Here is a 27,277-nt window from a genome sequence, read left to right on the forward strand (position 1 = left end):
TGTATTTATACAAAAAATTATCACCACAATAGAAATACCATTATTATTAACTGTTTTTTGAAAATCAAATCAGGTTGTTCAAAAATTTATTTAAAATATTTAAAAATTAGATTTTCTAAACATTTCCGACTATTTTTGAAATAAATAAAAACTTTTCAGGTAAAGTATTGGACTAACTTGGGTTTGTATTTTTACTTCTCGTTTTATTTAAAAGGATATTGTGGTCAGTTTGTCCGCAGTCTTGCCTAAAATGTTATTAGGGGCAGTCAAAGTATTTAATGTCAAACTGAAAAAAAATTTTACCACCTTAAATAAACAGTCAGAACTAAACATTCTCATTCATGAAAAAAAAAATTTTATTTACTTTTTATGTTGTTTGTAAAATAATTACTGCCCACTAAATCCAGGTTGGCATGGCAACTGCAGACCATAAAGCTGTTCTGAAACCCTTATTTTAAAGATAATCTGCTAATTAAGTATGAATTTAACTGTTGGTAATAATGTCAATACTTTGGGATGCTTTTAATTATTGCTTTACCATAAAAATATTTTCTCAGGTGTGATGGCCAAATTTATTTTAATGATTTATTGGTTATGGCTGTCTATATTGAAATGATAAAAGTTTTTTATAAATACTCAGATTATCATTAGCAACACAATATTGCTAGGTTGGCATCACATGGCAGCCTAATTGTGATATAAAACTCCTTTGTCTGCGTTTTAAATTTAGTATTTTGAAAGGTTTAATAAAATTTTGAAAAAAATATTAATGTTTTAGATTTTTTTAAATAATTTTTTAATTTTTTTTAGAAACATTTCAGAAGTATTGCTAGCAAAACTTTTGGTTTTAATCGTATGAAAAGAAATTTGCCTATATCCAACCCACATCCTCTAGTTTTAGAATTGCCAAGTTTAAACAAAAAAGCTCATACAAGTAATGATTTGAACTTTTTTAAATCAAAGCTTCCAAATATCCAAAAATACAGTGACAACAGTAGATTCTACATCAATGGGACTCTCTCAAAAATAAATACAATGTTAAATGATGAAATTGAATCAAAGGCATTGGAAGGCAAAGACTTTTCTGAGTTTGATTATTTTGACTCGACTCCACAAAAGAAATACTTAGAAACATCTGTTGCCTTGACAACTGATAACAGCAGTAGTTTATTGCAGAACTTATCAGCTTTAAATCAAACTTCAACTTTTATTGGAACTTTAAACGAAATAAACACTAGCAATAAAAAAATTGAAGATGATAATAAGTTCACTGAATTGGGTTATGCTGATTCATCAAGTTTGTCCAGAGAAGATGAAGAAGATGATGGTGAATTTTAATATGTATTATTTCATATTTTCTTATAAAAACTCATTTACGGTACATAATGGTGTTTATTTATTTGTTTGACAGATGAAATGTCACCCACAGACTCAACATATTCTGAGATATTGCCCGATAGTACTTCTGAACCAATTGCTGAAGATGCTAATGAAAAAAATGAGAAAGGGTCAGAGAAACTAGAAGAAAGTTTAGAAAAAGAGAGTGATGTTGAAAATGAAAATTTATTATCAGATGATGATGAAAGTGGTAAGTCAAAAAAACTTTCTTTGTTTTGAAAAAACATGAAAAAAAATGTTATTTTTACCACATTGTAATGAAAGTCTTCATATTAACAACAAATAATCACACAAAGTGTTTGGATCACAATATTTTAAATAGTTCCTAGATCTTTTCTTCCCATTTTTCTTACTATTCTTCAACCTAAAGTATCTACTCAACCTAATCATTTTGAATTGAAAAACGATTCATAGTAGAAAACACTATTAGCAAAGGATTAGAAAAATTGACTGCAAGGTAGGTTTGATGAATTTTAAAATCATTACTGACAATTTTTTATTTTTATTGAAAAAATCTGTAAGAACAACTGGGATTTATAAATCATGAATTAGTAAGTAATTCGTAAAACATTTCTTATACATGGGCATTATCAATTATTGCACCAAAAAACACATAAGAACTTAGTAATAACAGAGTGTTCCAATAACGCTCTTCTTTAATAATAAACCTTGATTAAAAAGAGAGGTAGATACTGTTTCCAAGGCACTGGAAACAGTATCTGCCTCTCTTTTTAATCAAGGTTAAAAAAAAGTTAAAGACCTATAATAAATTGTTATAAGTATAAATAAAGTTATTATTGTTAACAACAATATCAATAACAAAATAGTAGCTCAAAATAGCTGTAGCAGAGTTAACCATTAAAGTTGGTTTTGTTATGTTACCAGTAAACTAAACAATTTTTACCTCAATTATTTAGAATTCCAGTTTTTTCAACTAATGAAGCAAAGATAACTAAAAAAAAAAAAAGAATACAATTATGTTTGAATTTATAATAAAAATATAAAATCATTTAATTGTAGGATAGATATAATCAGTTATATGAAAATTTAATAAAATTTGATTTGTAGAAATAATGTAGTGACTAATATGGTAAAACGCATATAATAATAAGTATATGTATAATAATAATATGAATAATGCGGTAGTGGTGTAGTAGTAGAGCGCTCGCTTCATAAGCGAGAGGTTCCGAGTTCGATCCCCACCACATCCCTGGTAGTACCGTGCTCAACTTGTTTCTCCGCGCAGCGGCCTTGTTTGTCAAAGTTTGTGTTTCGGAGATATAGAGCTGAGAGAGGGTTATAACCACAATTAAGTAGCCTCCTCGTCTGTAGTGGCCTTCACAGCCTTGAGGAGGTGAATCAACAAAAAAATATATATAAAAATATAAAACTAAAATAAGAATATAACAAATCTAATTAATAATCCAAATAATTAATAATCTAAAAAATAATAATCATAAAAACTAATAAAAAGTTATTAAAATAATCTTAAACTTATCAGTCGTGATATCATAGAATATCTGAAGGTAGAAACATAAAGAAGAGTATAATAAAAAGTAGATATACGTAAACTTGTATTTCAATTAAAATATTAAATACAGCTTCTATCTGACAGGTTCAACAAATATACCTTTTTATTATGGCAACATTAAAAATGTGTTACATTAGGAAATATTTTAGCACCACAATGCTGACAGATTTGATAGATTTTTCTAAATAATTATAATATGTAATAGTATTACTTTCTTGGTTGTACGATGCATTATTACTTGTCTAGCAGCATTTTGTACATATGTAGATAGTTAATTTTATCTCTCCTAGGCCTATCTCTTTCATTTGTGGCAATTATTTTCAACTTGCCTAACCAACTTATTCTCATTTAGGTTCAAATTAATTTCTTCTTGTTGAGCTTTTTTACAATTTGTTTTAATTTATTTATTTACAATTATTTTTTTACAATTTGAATTTCTTACAAATTAATGACTATTACTTTAAGTTTCTTTCATTTTGATGATTTTCAAGTTATTAGTATTTCTACTAATAGTATGCCTAATAGTATTATGGACATCCACATGTCCATTAAATTAAATCCATTAGTATTTCTACTAATAACTTCATGGAGCCTAATATCATCCATTTCAACTTCACTATTATTATTAAACATCTTACCAGTAGTGTTACTTGTTAAAATAGTATGGTACGTTATATTTGATAAATAACTCATTTTTATTCATTATGTTTAAAATCGAGAATTTATGTTGCTTTCTTTGAGGATTTCAGGCGATTTCCTTTATTTTTAAAAGACTAAACAACCTTTCCAATTCACCATTACTGTGAGGAATATTGTTCCTAAGGTATCTGAAAAGATTTTTGATGATATTGGAGGTGAAAATTTGTTTCACTACAGAATTGAAATTTTACAGTATCTTATTTCATAAATAATTATTCCAAATGCTTTTGTTAAACGTTTCTAACTGCTACCAAAGTTAGCTGAAATTGTCCTTATTATTCAATAATAATCATTAAAATTATTAATCAATAAAAATTTAATCAAAAATCTTATCTGATACCTTAGTCTCTTCAAAAACATTATCATCAAAATCATTGCCCTAACCAGGTAATCTGCACACCATGTTAAGCTAAATTTGCTCCTATATTTTTGCTTTTTTGCCATTATTAAAATTTCGGATTTGCTTTATAATATAAACAAACCCATGATTAAACTATATGCTGGTGCTGGTTTTATGATCTATCTTGTGCTCTTAATTTTTATTAGTTCTTGATGTAACGACAACCTTTCACAGAAATTATATTGTTTTGAGTGAATGTAAATTTGAAAAAAATTATTTTGAAAATTTTTAACATTTACCGTGAGAATTTTGGATTAACTGTGAGACCGTGAGATTCGTTACCAAACCGTGAGTCTCAGGGTAAAACCTGGAGAGTTGGGTTATAGTTTTTGTAACAGTGTGATTAATTAACAGTGTGATTAACTAACAGTGTGATTAATTAACAGTGTGATTATCTAACAGTGTGATTAATTAACAGTGTGATTAACTAACAGTGTGATTAATTAACAGTGTGATTAACTAACAGTGTGATTAATTAATAGTGTGATTAACTAACAGTGTGATTAATTAACAGTGTGATTAATTAACAGTGTGATTAATTAACAGTGGGAATAATTAACAGTGTGATTAATTAACAGTGTGATTAATTAACAGTGTGAATTATTAACAGTGTGATAACTAACAGTATGATTAACTAACAGTGTGATTAACTAATAGTGTGATTAACTAACAGTGGGATTAATTAACAGTGGGATTAATTAACAGTGGGATTAATTAAAAGTGTGATTAATTAACAGTGGGATTAATTAACTGTAGTAACAAATAGCGGTAAAAGAATTTTAAATGGATCTCCAAGTGCTGAGACAAGTTGTGTTCATATCAAAGAGAATGTTTTAAAAAAAACATTTGGGATGAGTTTTTTTTTATTAAAACTTAATAACAAATGCACACCAATGAAATTTAAAATGTTGTTTCAATCAAAGCTCACTGTCTCCATTTTTTTGTTGTTTCTTGAAGTCTGTATAATGTAGGGCCCTGTGAATTCATTTGATTTGATTTACGAATCAATTTGATTCAAAAAAATAGTTCGAGTTTTTCAAATCGTTTTGTTTTTTATTGTTGTTTTCCATACATTTTTTTTTTTTTTTTTTTTTAACATCTTCGCTTCCAACAAGGCTGCAAGCAGCCACTAATTAAAGTTGGAAGTTACTGTAAGAGAAAAGATGAAGATTGTAGAGCAAGATAACGATTGACGGACGATTTAAAAGATTGCAAATTATATGAATCAGGAAAGCAAGATCAATGAAGCGAATTCCAAAGAACTGATGTTCGAGGAAAAAAACTAGACGAATAAGCGTTTTTGGAGCACTTAGGAACAGTCACAGAAAAAGGATGACACTTAATTGAATGACGAGTAACACGAGAATGAATTTTAGTAGATGGCACAAGAGACGTTAGCTCTTTCGAGCAGTGCCCATTATAGTATTTGTAGAAAAGAGAAAGAGAAGCAACATTACGACGATGTGATAATGGTTGAAGGTTGGCTGCAAGAGCAGGTCCAACTATGTTTACAATGCGTTTTTGCACCTTGTCTAAAAGAGAAAGGGCATCATTAGAAGATCCGCCCCAGATATGGCAACAGTATTCCATACAAGGCCGGATTTGAGATTTATAGAGGTAGAGAATAGAATCCAGAGTAAGAAAGTGGCGAGCTCGATAAAGAGATGCAACCTTGGCAGATGCTAATTTTGCAACCGATTTGATATATGGTTTCCAAGAAAGATTGGAAGTAAGAGTTAATCCTAGAAGATGAAGAGTAGGTGACTCATCGAGTACATCACCGTTCATAAATATAGGAAGATCTAAATTATTGCGATAACGATTGGCTGAAAAAAATTGAGTTTTATCTGAATTAAAGTTCACCAGCCACTGTGAGCCCCATGCTGTAGCAGAAGTGAGATCCTTTTCAAGCTCAAATGCCCCCTCCAGGCAATCAGAGGGTGTTGGTTTCTTATCACGACAAGAATAAATGGTAGTATCATCAGCAAACAATGCCACCTTAGATGTGAGAATATCTGGAAGATCGTTAATGTAAATTAAAAATTAGACGAATCAGATCGCTCCCCAGAATTTTTGAAGATAGGGATAACAGATGCGGCTTTCCAGCAGGCTGGAAAACAAGACTCTGATAAGCACTTGTTGAATAGTTTTGAGAGTATAGACGACAGCTCTGGAGAACACTTCTGCAAGACAATAACAGGTATGTTGTCTGGGCCACAAGCTGTAGAAGAGTCTAGACAGGAAATCACTTTAGATACAGATGCTGAAGTGATATGAATGTCAAGCAGTAGATCAACCTGTTTGTTGGCAATATCAGGTAGAACGCAACTAGTGGAATCAAGAGATGATATTGATGAAAAGTTTTTAGCAAACAGTTCGGCTTTGTCTTTAGGTGAGGTGACAAAGTCTGAACCATACAAGAGAGGTGGAATTATAGATTTGCCCTTATTATTGATATTATTAAAGATTCTCCAGAAGTCACGAGAGCCTAATTTTTGAGATGAGATACGAGATTTCATGACCTGAGAATAGCGGGCTTTGGCGTTAGACAAAACCTTTTTACAGTTGTTTTTAGCAGTAATAAACAGACGTCTGTTTTCTGGAGAATTGTTTTGCTGATAAATATGGAAGTAACGGTTTCGATTGGCAATCGCAGCAGCACAGTGTGAGGAAAACCATGGAGGAGAGTGAGGCTTGACCTGGAATCGTCGAGAGGGAATAAAAGATTCCATGCCAGCCTGAATCCACGAAGTTATATAAGAAGCACATTTGTCGACAGGAAGTTGAAAGATTTCTACCCAAGGGCCATCACGAAGAAAATCACGGAAAGAATCCCAGTCAGCTTTACTGTAGTTGTAAGAGGTTCGATAGTAGGGGTATTCAGGTGATGAAGAAGAATGAGATATTAGTTTTAAAGAGATCAAACTGTGATCAGAAGCACCTAAGGGTGAATGTGGAGAAACTGAGCACTGACTAGGATCAGAAACAAGACATAAGTCGAGTAGAGAAGGTAAATGATTAGGGTTGTCAGGAAAGCGAGTTGGAAAGTTGACTATTTGAGTTAGGGATTGTGAAAGGCAAAAGTTGTGGGCTTTAATGCCTGCAGAGTCACTGACACTAGAGCCAAGCCATTCAGAGTGGTGAGCATTAAAGTCACCGACAACAACTATATTAGCTGATGGATAAAGAGAGAGGGCTTGGTCAATATGATCAGAAATAACATCAAAAAGAGTACAGTCTTGAGATGAAGGAGATCGATATAGAACAAAGAGAAAGGCAATAGAGTGAAGTGGTGCTAAACAAAAGCACATGAAAGAAAAGTCTGTGGATTCAAACCTAGTTTCACGACAAACAGGTGAATTCTTACGAATGTAAATGCCCAGGCCAAGCATGTGACTATTGGAGTCTTTACGAATCAGAGGAAGATAACCATCAACACTAAGATCACAAGATGAGACAGCCGAACTCAAATTAGTCTCACAAAGAGCAAGTAGGTCTGGTGAACTTTGCAAGAGATAAGACTCAACAGAAGAAAAGTTACTTCGAAGACCACGAATATTAGTGAATGATAGGTTTAGAGAACTTGGTGATGATGATGGTTTTTTGTGTTTTATAGTTTTTGGTACTTTATTCATTTTTAAATTAGATTGAAGAACTTGACTCAAAGCATAGATAGTACTCAGAACACCGTTTAATTGCCCAAGCAATTGCCTCATTACTACTAATAAACCCTAAGCCGTAACAAAGGGCTCCAAATGTGGCCTCCGCAATGCACACCAAAAGTACAAACAGGGACACCATCCATGCGCAACATGGCACTGTTAATACTTTGATATTTTTCAGCTGTTGATGGAATCAGCCTCTCTGAGAGCTACCACAGAGTTCGGGAAACCTGACTACCAGCCGGCCTCAGAACCATAAAACTGAGTTTTAGAGCTGTACCCTCATAAGGAGATTATAGAATGAGTTGCCTAGTCATAAAAACAGTGACACAAGCAAACCCATGCATTGAGTCAAGAAGATCCAGCTTTCAACATCCTAAACTGGAAACAATGTATTAAAAATACATCTGCGCCAGCCTAATAGATGAAGAAGGGGTGCGAGGCTGGTCAACAGATAGAATCTGTTTACCCCTTAAGTCTTTGCCTAGGAGGCCTTCTACAAGACAGTAGCTGGGTGCATTTAATATCTGCCCAAGATGAGTATTTTTATCGAGACACCATCTCTAGCCATACAGCTTTAAAGAGTTATAAAAATAATATACAGCTTTAAAGAGTTATTAAAATAACATACAGCTTTAAAGAGTTATAAAAATAATAAAATATATCAAAACATTCAGTGGTAAAGAAATTTTGTAACCCTGACGTAATTTAATAAAACTCATTGATGATTAGGGATTTAAACAGAGTTGAACGCAAATTAGTAATCCGTAAATTGTAAAAACCTAAATATCTATAATTTGCTTTAGTACTTTTCGCTTTCACTTAAAGTAATTTGAAATTTGAAAAATTTTCAGTGCTACAAGCTGCAAATAAAAAAGCTGTTAATTATTTCACTTTTAAGAAGAAGCATCTAAAAAGCGCACATCTGCTTTAAAAAAAATAGTTCTGATAACATAGTTATAAAATCATCATTAAACTCTTCATTAAACTCACATTTTATTGCAACTTGAATAGTTACAGTTATTTAAAAAAAATTACCATTGTGCAATGTGTAGATTTATAATTGAAGATGGAAGATTATTTGGGACAGTTTCTGCATCTGGCTTCATCAAATGTGCTCGATGTTTACTCAAGGGCAATATCATCCACCACATTTGATAACTTTATATATAAATTTGGGTGATATAATTGATGACCTATTTAATGGCTTCCAACAAAGTATAAAATCTCCAAACATAGCATCACTTTTGATCACTTAAAGGCCAACAATGGCAATAACTTTCTTGTTTCTAATTGTCACTTTATTTCATCCTCGTGGGTTTCCAAAATCATGCTCTTTATCATTTGTAAATCTGGAAATAATAAATGCTTGTCACAAAACTACTTCCACGGAAGAAATTATAAGAAATGTGCTGTCAAATTTTGCAAAACTGACACTATTCCTAGTTTGCTGTGCACACTTAAACCTTTTGGAATCAATTAGCTAGGCTGTTGTGCTCATAAAATATAACTTTGTGTGAAATCAACTATTCGCAACCAACCGATTCTTGTGACATTAATTAGCACAGCCCATAAAATAGTTGCGTTTTTTTACTCATCAGTCGGACAGGCAGCCTCCAAAAGTATCATATTTCTCAAGAAAAATCTGAGTCAAAGCCTCCAATGGATGTTTAAACGCGGTTTAACAGCACTTTTAACTTATTGGGATTGATTTAAAAAAATCATGTTTATATAGAACTTGCTCTAGTTAAGTGCACACAGAAAAAAATCTGTAGAAAAGTGTTGCTGACATGAAACACAAGTGTCTGACTGAAACACAAGTGCAATTATTAACAATTGTCACTCCTTTTTTAAATGCAGTATCTGAAACCACTACTATTCTAAGTGTGGAAATAAGCGTGAGCATTAGTTTAGTTTATTCAAGCATTACAGCTTTGAAAAGTTGCCTTTGCTCAATGGATAAAAGAGGGATAATTAAATTTGTTGGTGATCTACATAGTTTAAAATCAGGTTTGAATTAAGTGAAAAAGTTTTTCTTATCGCTGCCTTCTTATACCTTTGACTTCAATCAGCAATGTTTACCATGGTAGAGATGCAAATTGTGAAATCATTCTTAATGGTATCTGAAAAAAAGCATGATTTAAAGAGATTCCAAAGTGCCAAAACAAGTTGCGTTCATATTAAAAAGAATGATAAAAAAAATATTTGAGCAGAATTTTTTCAAGTAAAACAAAATAATAAATGTATACCAAGAAAAACAAACTCAGTTGTTTTACTCGAAGCTCACTGTCTCCATGTTAGCCAGTCTCAAAGTTTTTAAAATATATGCTACAATCTACAGACTTTGTAATTTATTCAAGCGCGTTTAATTCCAAAGAGTTTTAGTAAATGACGTCACTGTAGAATTTCGATAAGTAATCTGAAAGTTCTTTTTTTTTTATCAAATTTTTTTATTATTATTATAGGTTACTAAAGAATTTGTTTAGTTATTTATTATTATATAAAAGTTTTTTTTTCATCATAAATTACTGTAGAATTTCTTTAGTTATTTTATTTTCTAAATTTCGCGAAGTTCGCATTAAAAATATGAATAAAATATTTCAGATATTTTAAGCTCGTCTAATCCCATAAATTATTTTTGTGTTGTATTTATTGTTATTAAATGATTATTATACTTAATAAGATTCTGATAAAAAAGTATTTTGTATTATTTAAGATTACCGCAAGTCGCTGACAGCAACTTTTGATTTTTTCAAATTTTGTCCATAAGCTGCTAATAGCAGCTTTTGAGTATGCTTCACAATTTATCTTGTTTTGTACATTAATTTTCACTCTAGACACATATAATCTGTTTGTTTTTAAGGTTTAATTAATCTCTACATAATCAAACTCTATATAATCAAGAGCATAATCATTACTCCACATAATCAAGAACAAATAAGAGTCATATTGTATTATTATAAAAAGTTATCACTTGACAAAGTTACAAAATCTTTAGTAATCCTTGATTAAAAAAAACTTCTTTAAATTTAGTTCTAAAATAAAGCATCGTTAAAACTGTAAAAACTTAACTCGTTGAAGTGTATAAGTATTGAGATAAATAATTAAAAACATCTTATGAAGAAAAACATTCTTTTTATACATTAAATGAATTTTGTTTTGGACTTAATGTTTTAATTACTATTTATAAAACAATGGTTTTAAGCACTTTGCATTTCTTATTGTTCCATGGTGCATGTTAAAAACTTATTTAATGTTTATGCGATACAATGATTGCAAAAAGTGACCAACGAAGCCGTCCAGTTACGTAGACCTGGGAGATGTTAGTATAGAAGTAGATTGTGGATGATGTCATTGGGTAAGAATCATGAATGAATGTATAGACTATTTTGTAGGAGGAATAAAACTTTAGGACTACAAGGAGATGGTGAACTCATGCTCTAGTGATCCAAAGCAAATAATAAAACAATGGTCTATGAGTAAACAAGTATGTATAAATCCCTTGGTGTATTGATGGCTATCATGACTAAAAGTATCATACAATATAAAATAAAAAAATAAAATAAGTAAATAAAAAGATTGTAATAAATAATGGTATGAGCAATATAAAAATAAAAAATAAAATATATGCGTTCTACAAGGTTCGAACTCTGAATCTCCAGATTATGACGCAACACACTAACCACCACGCTATAGTGTCGATATGTAATCGTAAAAAAAATATTTATAAATATCGTATAATTTATTGTACTAACACAGTAAAAAAATAGGAAACTGACAACTACCTGTGTATCAGCAAAATGTTTAAATATTGTGAATAAAATAAATATATAATAAAATGCTACCAAGAGTAAATATACAGGGTGTATACTTAATTTCTGACCCCCCACATGTTACAAACACAAGATTTTGAGTTGCTCTCTTAAATGCTACTTTAGCCCGAAAAATACTATAGTATGTATTTTGGTGTAACTATACTTTCTGCACGTAAAATGCTCACTTCAGATAGGATATGACCTCAGAAAATGTTTATGGGAGCCATTTTGTCAACATATATAAAAATGATATTTTCATTCTCCTTGTCTTCCACGGCCTTTGGCATTATGACTATAGTTTTAGCACGATTTTTAAGTAAATTGTCCTTATTACTCCTTAGTTTGCCAATTAATAACACATCTTAGTTTGCCAATTAATAACACATTTTTTCTTCACTGTTTATGACGTATTGCTACTCTTTGAAACCGGGGTCAGAAATTAAGTTTACACTTTTTTAATGTTTAGCATTTTGGCTACAAGAAATAATCAGCATTATTTTTATTTGCCTTATTTATATCAGTGATACTTGGTGTCTGTTTATGATTTACATTAATTACTCTGTGTGTATTTATATGTATTATATGTATATGTTACTAACATGTATTATATAACATGTGTTTTTTAGCAATTTACTCTGAAAATGAGTTCTGATAAACAGTTACTTCGTCACCGAATTCAAGTTTTATGTAGTCAAGGATTAAGCATTAAAGAAATCACTAGACAGTGTAAAGTTTCTCGAAATACTGTAAGGAAGTGGGCAAGAAAACAAGAGGGTGATGTCACAGATGCTCAGCGACATGGAAAGCCAACAAAGTTTTCACCAAGGACAAGGTCAGAAAGTGGGTCAAAGACAAAGTCGGAGTTGGAACGAGAACTGTAGCTAAGAAACTGAATTTTTCAGACAGTTACAAAGAAAGAGGAAAAACAATTTCACACAGTGCTATCAGTAAATACTTGTGCAAGACCACATGGGGAAAGCATGCCTATACACAGAAAGTGAAACCTATGTTGTTGCAGAAAAACATCACTGATCGCGTAAATTTTTGTACTCGTTTGCAAGAAGAGGGATTCGCAGATGACTCACCGGATGGTAAAGTGAAACGAGCTCACGTATTGTGGACTGATGAGAGTCCAATTGAATTATATCCGGCTCCAAACCATCAAAATCAAAGAGTACGTACAGCAACACCAGAGTCAATACCTTATGTTCGACGTCCGAAATTCGGTCTCAAGATTATGATAGCCGGCGGCATTTCTTGATATGGCAAAACTGATCTGGTTGTTGTTGAGCAAAATAAAACTGTTGATGGAAAATATTACCGTGATATTATTCTACCTGTGTACAAACGTGCAGCTGATGATAAGACCATCTTTCCTGTGAGAAATAAAGTTATTCTGATGCAAGATGAAGCAACTTGTCACACGGCAAGAGCAACAATGAATGTGATCAACAGAGACTTTCCAGCAGTGTGGACCGACTGGCCTGGCAACTCGCCCGACTTAAATGTCATCGAACATATTTGGTCAAGACTCCAGGACAGTGTTTTACACAATCCTCGACCTCGTAATCGTGAACAGTTGATCAGAGGTGTTGAACAGGAGTGGGCTGCCATTATGCAAGAAGAGTGTTTTCGCCTAGTAGAAAGCCTGCCAAGGAGAATTACCCAATGCATAGAAAGAAATGGACAAAATACTGATTACTGATTATTAACATATATTCTTTGTCTCATTAAATTGATATGACAGTAATAAAATGGTATGTGTTGAAATACAGTATTCTTAAACTGAGATATAGGGGGTCAGAAATTAAGTATACACCCTGTATATGGGTACAAGAGCAGGCTTGGTTGGGAAGCGGGAACGATCGCTCTCAATAACTGACCACGGGAATAATATTTAGTTGCAAAAAACTGGCCAGATTTTTTAGTCGTTTTGAGAACATTTCAAAAAACAACAAAAAAGCACAAAAAATTAATTAGACCGATGAGAGACAATTACAAAAATAATAAACTAGAAACAGAAAATAACTTTTAATGCTAAAAAACTTAAAGCAAAATAAATTACGTATAGAATAAATATTTTTGAAATATCGCTTTCATAATTTCTAAACAAATAAATGTTCTTTTAATTATTAAAGAGTTTAATTTTTATTTATACTCGTGTCTTATTTCCATTGCTGGATTAAGTACCGGCCCCGAAATAGTCAAGAAGACTTTTTTTTTAATCATTTTAATGTTGTGGGACATAAAAAGACTTCCAATATAAAAATAGCCCCCGGCCCCAAAAAGTCTAACAAGATTCTAATAAAACTAACAGTAGCTTTAGTTTTATTTAAGCTAAATTATTTTATAAAAAAGTTAATTTTTTTAATAACAACTTTATGTTTTGCGTAAAAATTTTAATATATTTGAAACTATTCTTCTTAGTAAGATGAACAAATCGAATATTTAAATCATTGAGTTACTGTAGAAATTAAATTAATTAGATAGAAATCAACTAAAAAAGTTAAAAGTACCTTATGAAGAGGAAGCGGAACTGCTTCACAATATCGCTGATGATGTATAGTGAGTGGGTTATTTAATTTTAATTCGTATTTAAAACAGAAAAAAGTAGCTGTAAGTATAACTAGTTTGTAAGAATGGCAACTGAAGCGAAAATATTTAGAGCTAGTAAACCAATATGTAAAAACTTAAAAACTTTACTTTATATCTAATAACTTTCTAAATATATATATAGCACTAGTTACTTTGTATGCATGTTTGTGCTTAGTAACCAGAAACTTCTTTTATGTTTATTTCATAATTAGTTTTATTAACTTCGATGATTATTAACAATTTCATTAAAAACGCAATTATTGTTGAATGTCTTTTTGTTTACAAAATGAACTGTAAAAATTATTTTAAAAAATTACAATAGAATAAAAAACAAATACACAAAATTACATTTACATAAAAAATACATACTTTTTAAATAAAAAATAAAAATATACTAATAAAAATTAATAATACACAATAAACTTTCAAAAATTTTGACAATTTAAAAAATATATATTTAAAACATTTATTTTTGTTTTTGTGTATAATGAGCCATAGTATTAAAGTAATAGTTCGTTTGATAGTATATTCTTAAAACAATTTAGGCAAGAAATATTTAAGCTCAACAAATTTCGAATAATACAATTTTTAAAACAATTCAACAGAAAACTCTAGAACTTTATTTCGCTTAGTCAGTGTATTTTTTGAACTAATAGAATTAGTTTGTTCATAGATGTTTTGGGTATGTAATGTATGGATACATACACGTTCAAGTTTATGTATGTTTCCATGAATGTCCGTAAAACAAAAAAATTTTGTTTTACGGATATACATAAACTTAAATGTTCCAAAACAACTACAAAACCTGGCCAGTTTTTCGCAACTAAATATTATTTCCATGGTCAGTGATCAAGAGCTATCGCTCCCGCTTCCCGATCAAGCCTGCAAGGTAAAAAAATGTTGGTGCTATGATAACCAATCAAAATTAATTAGTGGATAATGGTGATCCCCCACCTTAGGAATGCACTACGATCACCAATGACGTTTCGAAGAGCCTGAGATCTACACTAATGCCACTCGTCAGGGGCGTGTCCTTGCAACAGATCTCACCAATCATTTGTTTACCTTTCTATTGATATATAGTTTGTTATGCTTTTAAAGAGGTTTACTATTAGAATTTTAATTAGTTGTCAATGTTATGCCATCCAAATTTTACTCATAAAAATGTACAGTTGCAGTGTAAAGATTTTTGTTAAAATGGCTGGTAGTGAAAAAGTTAACCTTATGAAAGTTAAATTAACAGCATTTATTTGCTAAACTTTTCATTGGGTACAAGTATTCTCGAAATTCTTATTTAATCATGCGAGAATATATTTAATGAAATTTATTCTGTAAAACATGTTTTGCTTATTTCATTTTATTTTTAAAATTGAATAATTATTGGTTAAGATTGCAAAAAAATGCATTATTGGGTCAATATTAAAATTGAAATCATTAAATGAAAAACTTTTTATTGTCAATTTTGGTAGTTTTTTGATTTGTAATTTTAAGAGACAGGTTTTAATGTAAAATACTTTCAAATATGACATAAATTAAGAAATATTAAATATAATATTTTTTTTAACACGCGCTGCAACACATTGACAGTTTTAATTGCCATCATTTTTTAACTAAAAATTGAAGAATTCAGCAAGTATTTTCAATAAATGATGTTGTTTACCAAAATTATTTATTAATTAAAAATTTAAGAATTTGTAAAATGTCATTTCGATATGAGAACAAAAATTTCATAGTGATGAATGGCTTAGTGATGAATGGCATAGTGATGGCTTAGATAAACTAGAAAAAAAGTTCACATTGTTTGCATAAAAAGAAAATAGATTCAGAATATGTAATAAGGTGATCAATGTCTCTTTCGAATACTTATTATATTTAAGAGAATATTATATTTATTTTATTTTAACATAAAAATCTTAATTTTATTTGGTTCTCGCGCTCTATAAAAAAACATTCTTTTGTTTAGCTTCCTATAAAATTTATAGGAAAGTCATACAATAGATAATAAACGCTTATTTTAAAAAACAAATAAAACAAATAATATTAATTCAAAAAAAAAAATTTTCTAAAACGACGTCATTTACTAAAACTCTTTGGAATTAAATGCGCTTGAATAAATTATAAAGTCTGTAGATTGCGGCGTGTTTTAAAGGCTTTGAGAGACTGGCTAACATGGAGACCGCAAGCTTCGAGTAAAACAACTAAGTTAGTTTTTCTTGGTACAATTTATTATTTTTTTTTACTTGAAAAAATTCTGCTCAAACTTTTTTTTTTATCATTCTCTTTAATATGAACACAACTTGTCTCTGCACTTTGGAATCCCTTTAAGTATTTCTGTAGTTCTCCATGAAATTCAACTCTGTGAGAGGAGAAGTAATCGACAGTAAACACGATAGCCTTTTCAAGCAAAACGCAGAGCGTTTAATTTGGGCTTAAAGTAACAAGAAGAGCTTATTGAAATAACATTCTAATTCTGTAATTGTATATCGTAAGAATATAGAGATAAAAAAACTTAAATTTGGATTTTCTTTAAACTAGCAATTCGATTTGAGATTCGATTCAATTCGCAAGTCAAGTGCTGCTTCAATTTGAAATTCGATTTGAAACTAAATATGCTGATTCGCAGGGCCCTAGTATAATGTTAGTCACAATCTACAGACTTAATAATTTATTTCATGCATGTTTAATTCATAACAGTTTCTGTATATGATGTCATTGTAGAATTTTTTTTTTTAAATATCTAATTATTTTTTGTCACAATCAGCAAATCATGTTTATTTGTATATCTGTTTACTAAATTCCAAAATAATTTTGCTACAATTAAAAATAAATAAATATATATGATTTTGATATTTGAGTAACGCAACTTGTTTTTAACAATTGTAAGTATAAATCTTTGTCAAGATTTATACTTACAATTGTTAAAAACATTTGTAAGTATAAAGAATTTATTTTATATAAAAATATGTAAGAATATTGATATCAAATTTATTTTGTAAAATATTTATGTCTTTTATCTACTTGAAGTTTTTAAAGTGACAAAATTGCAAAGATTTGGATGGAAATTGAAAAGTAGTGTAGCATAGCATGTTTTTTCAATTTTTAAAATTGAGTTTTTAATGTTGAAACTGTTCATTGCAAAACTTGCAATTGTTAGTTTGGTAGTTTTTTCAACTTTAAATGTTAAGAGACAGGTTTTAACATTACACGCTTTAAAAATACAACATGAATTATAAAATACACAATGTTCTATAAAAGCGCACTACAATGGTTTGACAATTTAAATCAGTCTGTCTCGAATTATTACCAAAATATGAAAATTATTGCATTAATTAATAGTAAGCTGTCTGAATTTTATGCAAAATATAAATTGTATAAAAAAGGGCACAAAAAAATATGCTTTACATTTTTATCGAATTGTAAATTTTTAATCGAACTTTAAAATGACTAGTTGTGCTGTTAATGGGTGCTGTAGTAATGCAAACATTCCGGGTTTTCATATATCCTTTCATTTATTACTCTCAGATTCAATAACTGCAGCTGTATGGAAAAAGGCAATTGGTATATATAATTGCTACAAGAGTGTAAGAATATGTTCTTTATATTTTGATGCTTTATGTTTTGACATGTCAAAAGAACAAATAACGAAAAGAATCATTCCTTTGATATTTTATAAAGGTTTTTTTTTTGTAAATTTATGTATTTAAGTGAGCTATTGTTTGAAAATGGAAGTAAATTGGGAAGGCTGTTTAAAAGCGATAAAAATTTCTTTAAAATTGCTTGTTTTGAGCATGATACTCCGACAGGGGTTGCTAGGAATGAGCATTAAAACATTTAAAACGTCACATACCAGCGTATTGAATCCTTAAAAGGGTCATTAGTATATCAACCCTAAGAATTAAGAAAAATAAGGTCCGCAATAGTTTGCTGACCTCAATCTTTTAGAGGTTGGCATCAGGTTGGCCGAAAAATTTTGATACAAAGGTCTTATCATAAAATATAGAAACAAGGTCGCCAAAAAATTGACGACCTCAAACACTTTAAGGTCGGCATTGCTGAATGCCGACCTTAATTCCAACGGCTGCTATATCCATTTCCTGACATTTCCAAACGGTCTTATATTAAATTATAAAAAAAGTTTTTTTCATTGTTTGTTTATAATAATATTGCTTGTTGTTGTGTTTTAGTCTAATAAATTGAGAAATTTTGTAATATTATGTTAATTGGTTTATCACATTATCCTTGCATTTATAATTACACGTTTTTCTGCAAAACTTGTTGATGAAGTTATGACAATTTCTCGTAAGGATAATAAATTAAATAGTTATAGTAGCTACTTATAGTAGTTATTCCTGCCATAATCAGATTTCTAATTTTTCTGCCTAATTTATCCATTTATTAATCTAGATTATTACTTTAACACATAAGAAAGTTCTTTTTGATACGTAGGAATTTTTGGTTGAAAGTGTAATACCTACCCTTTCCATCTATCAAATTTAGTACAAATTTGAACTGTTCAAATTAAACACTAACTTAAAGTAGACACTTAATTTAAATATAAACAAAACCTTGAAGGAATAAACTCAGTAAACCATATAAAATTAGAATAAATGTAAACTAAAAAAATAATAAATAACGTCACTAAACATACAACCTAAATAAAATATAAATTTAATATATAACAAATATTTGTAGTAAACTACTGGTTTAAATTAAATATAAACTATATGCTAAAAGAATAGTTTTACTTTAATGTATATATTAATTTAAACTATAAACTGAATGAAAAACGAGTGACTTGAATAAACCATATAATTTGAAAGTAGAAACTAAATATAAAACAAATTATTTTACTAATAACCGTATAAATCAAACTAAATTAAAGTTAAAACAAATATTTGTACTAAAATATACAAAAAGTTGTTACAATAAAAGTATATTACAAAGAATCGTATTAAACCATATAAACTAAATATAAGTTCAACTTAAAACAAACAACTCTATTAAACCATATAAACTAAATATAAAACTAGAAACTGCATCATACTGCCTTTTTTTCTCTAGCTGTGTACTGTAATAATCACAAAATATGACTAATTATGTAATATTACACTAATACTTATTTTAATATAATCAATCATTTCTTTTCTCTTAGTCGTTTACTGCCAAATTATGTTCTATTAGTGACTAGACTTACTTGTTCGGACTTGTTCTAGTTGCAAAATTTATATAAAGATACCTATTTACCAAATATCGGCTCCTCTCTCCCCCCCTCCCCCTTCTTGTATTATAAACTCAAGAGTAATATAACTGTCGTTTATCCAAATTAATTATTAATTAAAACATCATTTTTGTAGAAAAAAAAACTCTTGTATATTTAAACAACTATATTAAAGGTACAATAATTTAAAAATCTTCCTGACAATTGTTAAAAACAACTTGCGCTAATAAGATGTAAAAACAAAATATATTACTTTATTTTGAATTGTATCACAAATATTTTTTGGGATTTAGTAAAAAATTATACAAATATTTCATTTGCTAATTGTAGGAGAAAAAATACTTATATCTTTAAAAAAAAAAAAGTTATCTTGAATAAAATTTATAATGACATATACCAAAACTGTTAAGAAATAAACACACGTGAAATAAATTATCAAGTCTATAGATTGCAGCTAACATTATACAGACTCCAAGAACCAAAAAAAATGGAGATGGCAAGCTTTGACTAAAATCACATTTTTAAATTTATTGGTATGGATTTATTATTTAGTTTTAATCAAAAAAGTTCAGCCTAAAGGTTTTTTTTTAAATTTTCCTCGATATGAACACAACTTGTCTCACACTTGGGGATTTCTTTAAGATTTCTATAACATTTTTTACTACTGTTTTAAGTCAAAGAATAAAATAAGTAACTTTCATAAATTACTGTTATTAAAAAAAGGAAAAAAGAATGAAAACTAAACTAAAAAACTAAATTTAACATTTAGGGCAAATTAAATTAAATATATAAAAATATATATAAATAATATTCTAAATTTAAGTTATTCTTAAAATTAAAGAAATAATTAAAAAGAAATGCAAAATGCCTTTTGTAAAGCAATATATGAAAATGAAATGCATACACTTTAGAATATATGTTCAATTGTCTATTTTTAAAAAAAGTCCTCTATGTTTAGAAATGTCTTTGAAAAAAAAAGCTCCTTTAGAAAAAAAGTAGGGGGAGGGGCAGTATTTCCTGGATGTTTCTCTCCATCAGCCTCTCTTTATCTTTATCCATCTCTGATTCTCTTTATCCATCAGCCAATATGGTTGCTGTTGGTGACATTAATGCTCATCACACTGAATAGCTTGGCTCTAGTGTCAGTGACTCTGCAGGTGTTAAGGCCCACAACTTTCGCCTTTCTCAAACTCTAACTCAAATAGTCAACTTTCCAACTCGCTTTCCAGATAACCCAAATCATTTACCCTCTCTACTCGACTTATGTCTTGTTTCTAATCCTAGTTAGTGCTCAGTTTCTCCACATTCACCTTAAGGTGCTTCTGATCACAGTCTGATCTCTCTAAAACTATTTTCTCATTTTTCTTCATCATCAGAATTCCCCTATCATTGTACCTCTTACAACTACCTTAAGCTGACTGGGATTCTTTCCATGATTTTCTTCATGATGGCCCTTGGGTAGAAATCTTTCGTCTTCCTGCTGACAAATGTGCTTCTTACATAACTTTGTATCTCAGGCTGGCATGGAGTCTTTTATTCCCTCTTGACGGTTCCAGGTCAAGCCTCATTCTTTTCCATGGTTTTTCTCACATTGTTCTGCTGTGATTGCCAATCGAAACCGTTACTTCCATATCTATCAGCAAAACAATTCTTCAGAAAACAAATGTCTGTTTACTATTGCTAGAAACCATTGTAAAAAGGTTTTGCCTAATGCCAAAGCCCACTATTCTCAGGTCATGAAATCTTGTATTTCATCACAAAAATTAGGCTCTCGTGACCGCTTGACATTTGTATCACTCCAGCATCTGTATTAAAAGTGATTTCCTGCTTAGACTCTTTTACAGCTTGTGGCCCGGAAAACATAGCTGTTATAGTCTTGCAGAAGTATTCTCTGGAGCTGTTGTGTATGCTTTCAAGACTATTTAACAAGTGCTTATCAGAGTCTTGCTTTCCAGCCTGCTGGAAAGCAGCATCTGTTATCCCTATTTTCAAAAATTTTGGAGAGCGATCTGACTTGTATAACTACCGTCCCATCAGTCTTCTTTCTATACTAAGCAAGGTTTTCGAATCTTTAATTAACAAAAACTTAATCTCTTATCTTGAATCTAATAACTTACTTTCTGATCATCAATATGGATTTCGATCTTCTTGTTCTACAACTGAATTGCTAACAGTAAAAACCAATAGGTTTTATTATGCGTTAGATAGAGGTGGAGAGGTTAAGGCTATCACTCTTGACGTTCTTAAAGCTTTTGATAAAGTTTGGCATGCTGCTCTTTCTATAAGTTTTCTTCTTTCGGTCTATCAGGTAATATCTTTAAGATTATTGAATCCTTCCTTTCCAATTGTAGTATAAAAGTTGTCTTCGATGGACAGCACTCTTCTTCATATCCTGTAACTTCACGGAATCCTCAAGGTGCAATCCTTGGCCCTATACTCTTTTTAATTTACATTAACGATCTTCCAGATATTCTCACATCTAAGGTGGCATTGTTGGCTGATGATACTACCATCTATTCTTGTCATGACAAGAAGCCAACACTCTCTGATTGCTTTGAGAGGGCATTTGAGCTTTAAAAGGATCTCACATCTGCTACAGCATGGGGCTCACAATGGCTGGTGAACTTTAATTTTGATAAAACCCAATTTTTTTCAGCCAATTGTTATCACAATAATTTAGATCTTCCTATATTTATGAATGGTAATGTACTCGATGAGTCATCTACCCTTCATCTTCTAGAATTAACTCTTACTTCTGATCTTTCTTGGAAATCATATATCAAATCCATTGCAAAATTAGCATCTGCTAAGGTTACATCTCTTTACAGTACTCGCCACTTTCTTACTCTGGATTCTATTTTTTATCTCTATAAATCTCAAATTTGTCCTTGTATGGAATACTGTTGCCATATCTGGGGCAGATCTTTTAATGATGCCCCTTCTCTTTTAGACAAGGTGCAAAAACGCATTGTAAACATAGTTGGACCTGCTCTTGCAGCCAAACTCCAACCATTATCACATCGTTGTAATGTTTCTTCTCATTCTCTTTTCTACAAATACTATAATATGTACTGCTCTAAAGAGCTTGTGTCTCTTGTGTTGTCTACTAAATTCATTTTTGTGTTACTCGTCATTCAATCAAGTCTCATCCTTTTTCTGTGACTGTTCCTAAGTGCTCTAAAAGCTCTTATTTGTCTATTTTTTTTCCTCGAACATCAGTTTTTCTCCATCTTGCTTTCCTGATTCTATTTCCAATCTTTCAAGTCGTCTGTCAATCATTATCTTGCTCTACAAACTTCATCTTTTCTCTTCCAGTAAGTTTCAACTCTAATAGTGATTGCTTGCATCTGTTGGAAGCGATGGTGTTGAAAGAAAAAAAATTCCTCCTCCTGCAAAGATATCTTTGATTCTGGTCTATAGAATGTATATAATATATACCTCTACTATTTAACTCATTAGTTTAACTGGTTTACCATCAAGGTCAATACTGAAAAAAAATTAATAAATAAAAATTTTTTTACTAATTTTATAAAAACTTATAAGCAGTTTTTAAATTTATATTTTCAGTTTTTAAAAAAAAATTGTATTTTGATTTAAAAGTTTTTGAAATCTATATCTTTTGATAAGTTAATAAATAGATAATATATGCATATATAAAATACATTATAATCCATTTATTTAACTATAAAGAATGAAAAATTTACAATAGTATATTATAAACTCACATAAATTAGGCTAGGTGTCACTCATATAGTTAAAAACTAGTCAATGGAGTGAAACCAAAAAAAAAAAAATACAAAAACAAATACAAAAAAGAAAAACACTTTAAATAAAGCATAGAAAAAATTTAAAATAAAATTAAGAGAAACAAAAAAAAAAAAAAGCACTAATAAATATAGATAATATTAAAAGTTGTAATAATAATAATAATAATATGGATAAAAAAACATTACAAATAGTAACTATAATATGATAACTTTATGAAAATTTATAACTAATGATAAAAGCTATGGTAAAAATAATTATAAAGTTGAAAAAACTGAAATTATTAAAATAAACATAACATTAGCAAAAATTATGGCCAATAACCAAAAAAACTATTACTAGATTTCTAAAACAAAGGTAAATTAATGATAATAGTAATATTTGTAGAGTTAAAAAAGACAGTATAAAATAAAAGTAATAATAGTTTTATAAATAAAGTAATATAAAAAAGCAATAATAATAAAGATAAAATTAATATTCATTAGATATATACTCAAATAAAAATTTCTTAATTTGGTTTCGATTGAATGTAAAAGGTAATGAAAAGGCATTTAGTTAGAATCTTATATTTATATATGGTATTATTTGGTTCCAGTGAGAAATACATTGATGTTTTATAAAGAGCTTGCCATATTTGGTAGTGTTGAAAAAAGAAGTGTATATATAGAATTCCAACTCAAAAATAATGAATGATAAAACTTACTCAAATTGCTGTCAGTTTGCTGTCAATCAGTTTGCCTGTCTAAAAATTTTGTCCTCTTTAATTTTATGCAAAACAAAAAATAATCTATAAATAATAAAATAACTCAATGAGTTACCAGAAGTAGCTGATGCAGAGTTGATAATGTTGCTCGGCTACAAAGTAGCTATTTGCCGAAAGGTTGATTCTTTAGGGATGCAGAAGCTGTTGGTAGTGGCCTTTCAATAAATTTTTAACGCCAAAATGTGTTTTTTTTTTGCCTTTCTATTGGCAACCACAGTCAGGGTTTTTTTTTGAGGCAAAATAATTTGGAGACTGACACCAATAGGGAGGCGGAAGCCATTGGTGGCTGCCTCCAGAAGATTTTTTAGAAGTAAATTTATTTGGAGGCTACCTCCAATGGCTTCTGCCTCCCAGCTGGCTGCAGCCCCCAAAATGGAGGCAGAAATATATACCTCCTGCTGGCGAAGGTAATGAAAAATAATTTCATGTTTGTTTTTCAGTTAACAAGTAATGTTAAAAATTTGACATCAAAGTTTCATTTTATATGATTTATTGCAAAAGTTTTGACTGTTTAAAAAAAAAAAATTTTTTAATATCGAATAAATTAGTAGTTTAATATTCAAAACAAAAATTGAAAATTTTATTTTATGTCATTAATGAAAAACAAAAAAAATTATGTAATTAAATTGTCAAAGTTTTTTTTGAACAACTCGACATCCTAAATTTTTTTATTCATTTTATTATTTACAATAACATCATATTCTTATTTTTAATAATTAGATGCTGTAAAAAGTATTGACTATCTACTTTTAAATGTTAAAAAATTTAAAACTTTTAAAAGTTTTTGTCAGTTTATGTATGTTCAATACACTGCGACTATATAAGTCGCAGTGTATTGAACAGACATAGCTGTAAATGCTGATAACATTTGTATTTTTAAAAATAAAATAAAATCGTGCAATTTCTATAAACATTGTGTCTATAAAGTAAATGAATGAAATCTTGAATGTTTCTATTATAAACTTTATTTGTTCCTATGTACTTTGTTTTCTTATTTAAGGGCATATTGTCAGTGTCTATTTATTGGACCTGTATGTCCTTTAGAACATGTATTCTTTTTTAAACTTGTTCTAATAAATCTCTACTTATTTATTTATATATGTTGTATATCTTAGATAGCGTGTACTTTTTATCATTGCACAGTGTGTCAAAGTGTAGAAAGGCCATACAAAGTATCTCTAAAATTTTAAAATCTTAAAAATGTATACATTGGTTTACTTATTATATGAAACTTTAAAATATAAAAACAATAAATAAATATAATTTTTAATAAACAACATTTAAAGGAAAAATAGTAATGCTACCTAATAAAGTAGACTTAGTGACATCCAAGGAGCTTCATCATATTTAATTCAGAATCGCTTCTGATTAATTTTCTTTAATATTCATTTTATTTGCTGCAGCCATTCAAAATGCTGAGGAAGTTTTCTTGTTAAAAGTTTGTTGTTTTTAATGTTCACTTTTTCAAAGTTCTGACCCTCTCATTTATTGAGAATCCCCTATTTACTTGGCAGGCGAAAGTATTAATCTATTCAATATATTTCGAACTGAATTGTTTAGACCGTCATCAGACCTAAAATAATGCTATATAAAAGCCATTTTAACATAAACTTATAAAAAAAACGCTAAAAAGGTAATCCAAAGATGATGTCAATAAAAATGATTTTGTTATTTTTAAATTTTCACTAAAAGTGGTGTCCAACTGTTGCCCCATATCTTATACTGTTTTCCCTGTTTAAAAATACTTCGAACTGTTTTATTTTTTGAAATGTTTAATATTCTGACTTTCCTGTTTATTAAGATTCTTCATTAGATTTTAGAGTTATATTTCTGACCCTCCTGTTTATTAAGATCCCCCTTTTATTTAGCAGTTTAAGATTAGTTAATCTTACGCAAATATTATAATAGTATGTAGATGTAAATATTTCAATGTTTGTAAATACTATTTCAAAATATTTATAGGTTATTATTTCATTCGCAAAAAAAAGAAGTATATAGTCAACACTTTTAAATATTTTGAAGACTGGCTTGTTTCAACCTGATTATAAAAATCTTTTTTGTGATCAGATTGTATTTTGTCAATACTATCGAGTCAATAGTATTGATAAAATATAACGTAGTCGCAAAAATACAATTTTACGCGGGAAGTAAAAAATCCGATGACAGTAAAAATTTATACAAGATTTACAAGTGAATATAAATTTTTTAATGACATTTATGTTGTTTTGCTGCTGCTGATGATGATGGATGATGATGATGATGATGATGATGATGATGATGATGATGATGATGATGATGATGATGATGATGATGATGATGATGATGATGATGATGATGTTCTGATTTGACTCTTAATATTTTATATTATGTCTATTTTTAGACGATACTAGTCCAACTGATGAACCAATCACAACACCAGTTTCATCATCTTCAGCTTCTCGAAAAAATAGAAGTGCAATCTTTCTAAATTTCTAATATGTTATGTTTAAAACTGACAACACTGTAAATAAATTTCATTCATTTATGACAATAAAACTTTTATTACAATAACATTATTACAATAATAACTATAATAATCCATAAACAATATTTTGTATAGGATGTTTGTTAAACTTTAGTTTTTTTCTTCTGAACGAAAATATAAAAAACTCATGAAATAATATTTATTTCATAAGTTTTAAAATATTTTCTAGAGTTCTGCAGTTGTTTAGTTTTACATTTTTGCAGTTGTATTAACTTCTTGTTATTATTGTTGAAGAACAAATTTTAACGATAAGCTAATTAGCTTGAAAATATCATCTAACGACATCACTTGAAGAAATTAACTTTCTTTGCCGTCCGCTTGCTAGCTATTTATCCATATTTGCAATTAGTAATAAATAATTTTTTTTACTTAAAATATTCAATGGCAAGTCAAATCAAGGCCTACTTATACAGTTCGTAACAGCTAATTTTCCGTAAAAATTGCAATGGCCGATTTTTACTGTTAAAATCATTTTAAATGTTTACTTTTGTTAACAAACTTCAGAAACAATTAAAGAGCTTGGTTAAGAAAAAACATTTTGATTAAATTGGAGAAGATAATTTTGAGATTATTTTTACGCTTAGAAATAAAACCATGGTTTAAAAAAACTACGCCTCTGTGCGAGGCGTTGGATTTTCGTACTAAGGCGTAAGCCTCATTCAAATTAATAAAACATTCGCCTTTTTGGTTCGATGAGGCGCCAAGGCATTCCTGAGGCGTCGCCTTATCCCCAATACTCCGTATTGCGTCGAACTCCGCTTCGGCCCTCAATTCTATCTTTTGCTCCTGCTCCAACAACATATTCAAAAATTACAGTTTGCTTCAAACGTTTTTAAGCAATTTTTTTTAGTTCGTTTAGAGTTGATAACTACAAAAAAACAGGTACTATAATGACATTTGAATGAGT

The 27,277-nt window shown here is 29.6% G+C and overlaps 1 protein-coding gene across 2 annotated transcripts in view; it reads left to right on the plus strand.

The window, feature by feature from the left end:
• The window catches only part of LOC101234460 (uncharacterized), a 40,175-nt gene extending 13,779 nt beyond the window's left edge, over nucleotides 1-26,396 (plus strand). For both annotated transcript variants that reach the window (XM_065814741.1, XM_065814740.1), the window contains 3 exons: nucleotides 811-1,327; nucleotides 1,412-1,588; nucleotides 26,227-26,396. In XM_065814741.1, the coding sequence (XP_065670813.1) occupies nucleotides 811-1,327; nucleotides 1,412-1,588; nucleotides 26,227-26,321 (789 nt within the window). In that variant the 3' untranslated portion in view covers nucleotides 26,322-26,396. The remainder of the gene's footprint in view (nucleotides 1-810; nucleotides 1,328-1,411; nucleotides 1,589-26,226) is intronic.
• Nucleotides 26,397-27,277: the final 881 nt, after the last annotated feature.

This window comes from Hydra vulgaris, chromosome 12 (genome assembly GCF_038396675.1).
Source record: "Hydra vulgaris chromosome 12, alternate assembly HydraT2T_AEP".
Lineage (NCBI taxonomy): Eukaryota > Metazoa > Cnidaria > Hydrozoa > Anthoathecata > Hydridae > Hydra > Hydra vulgaris.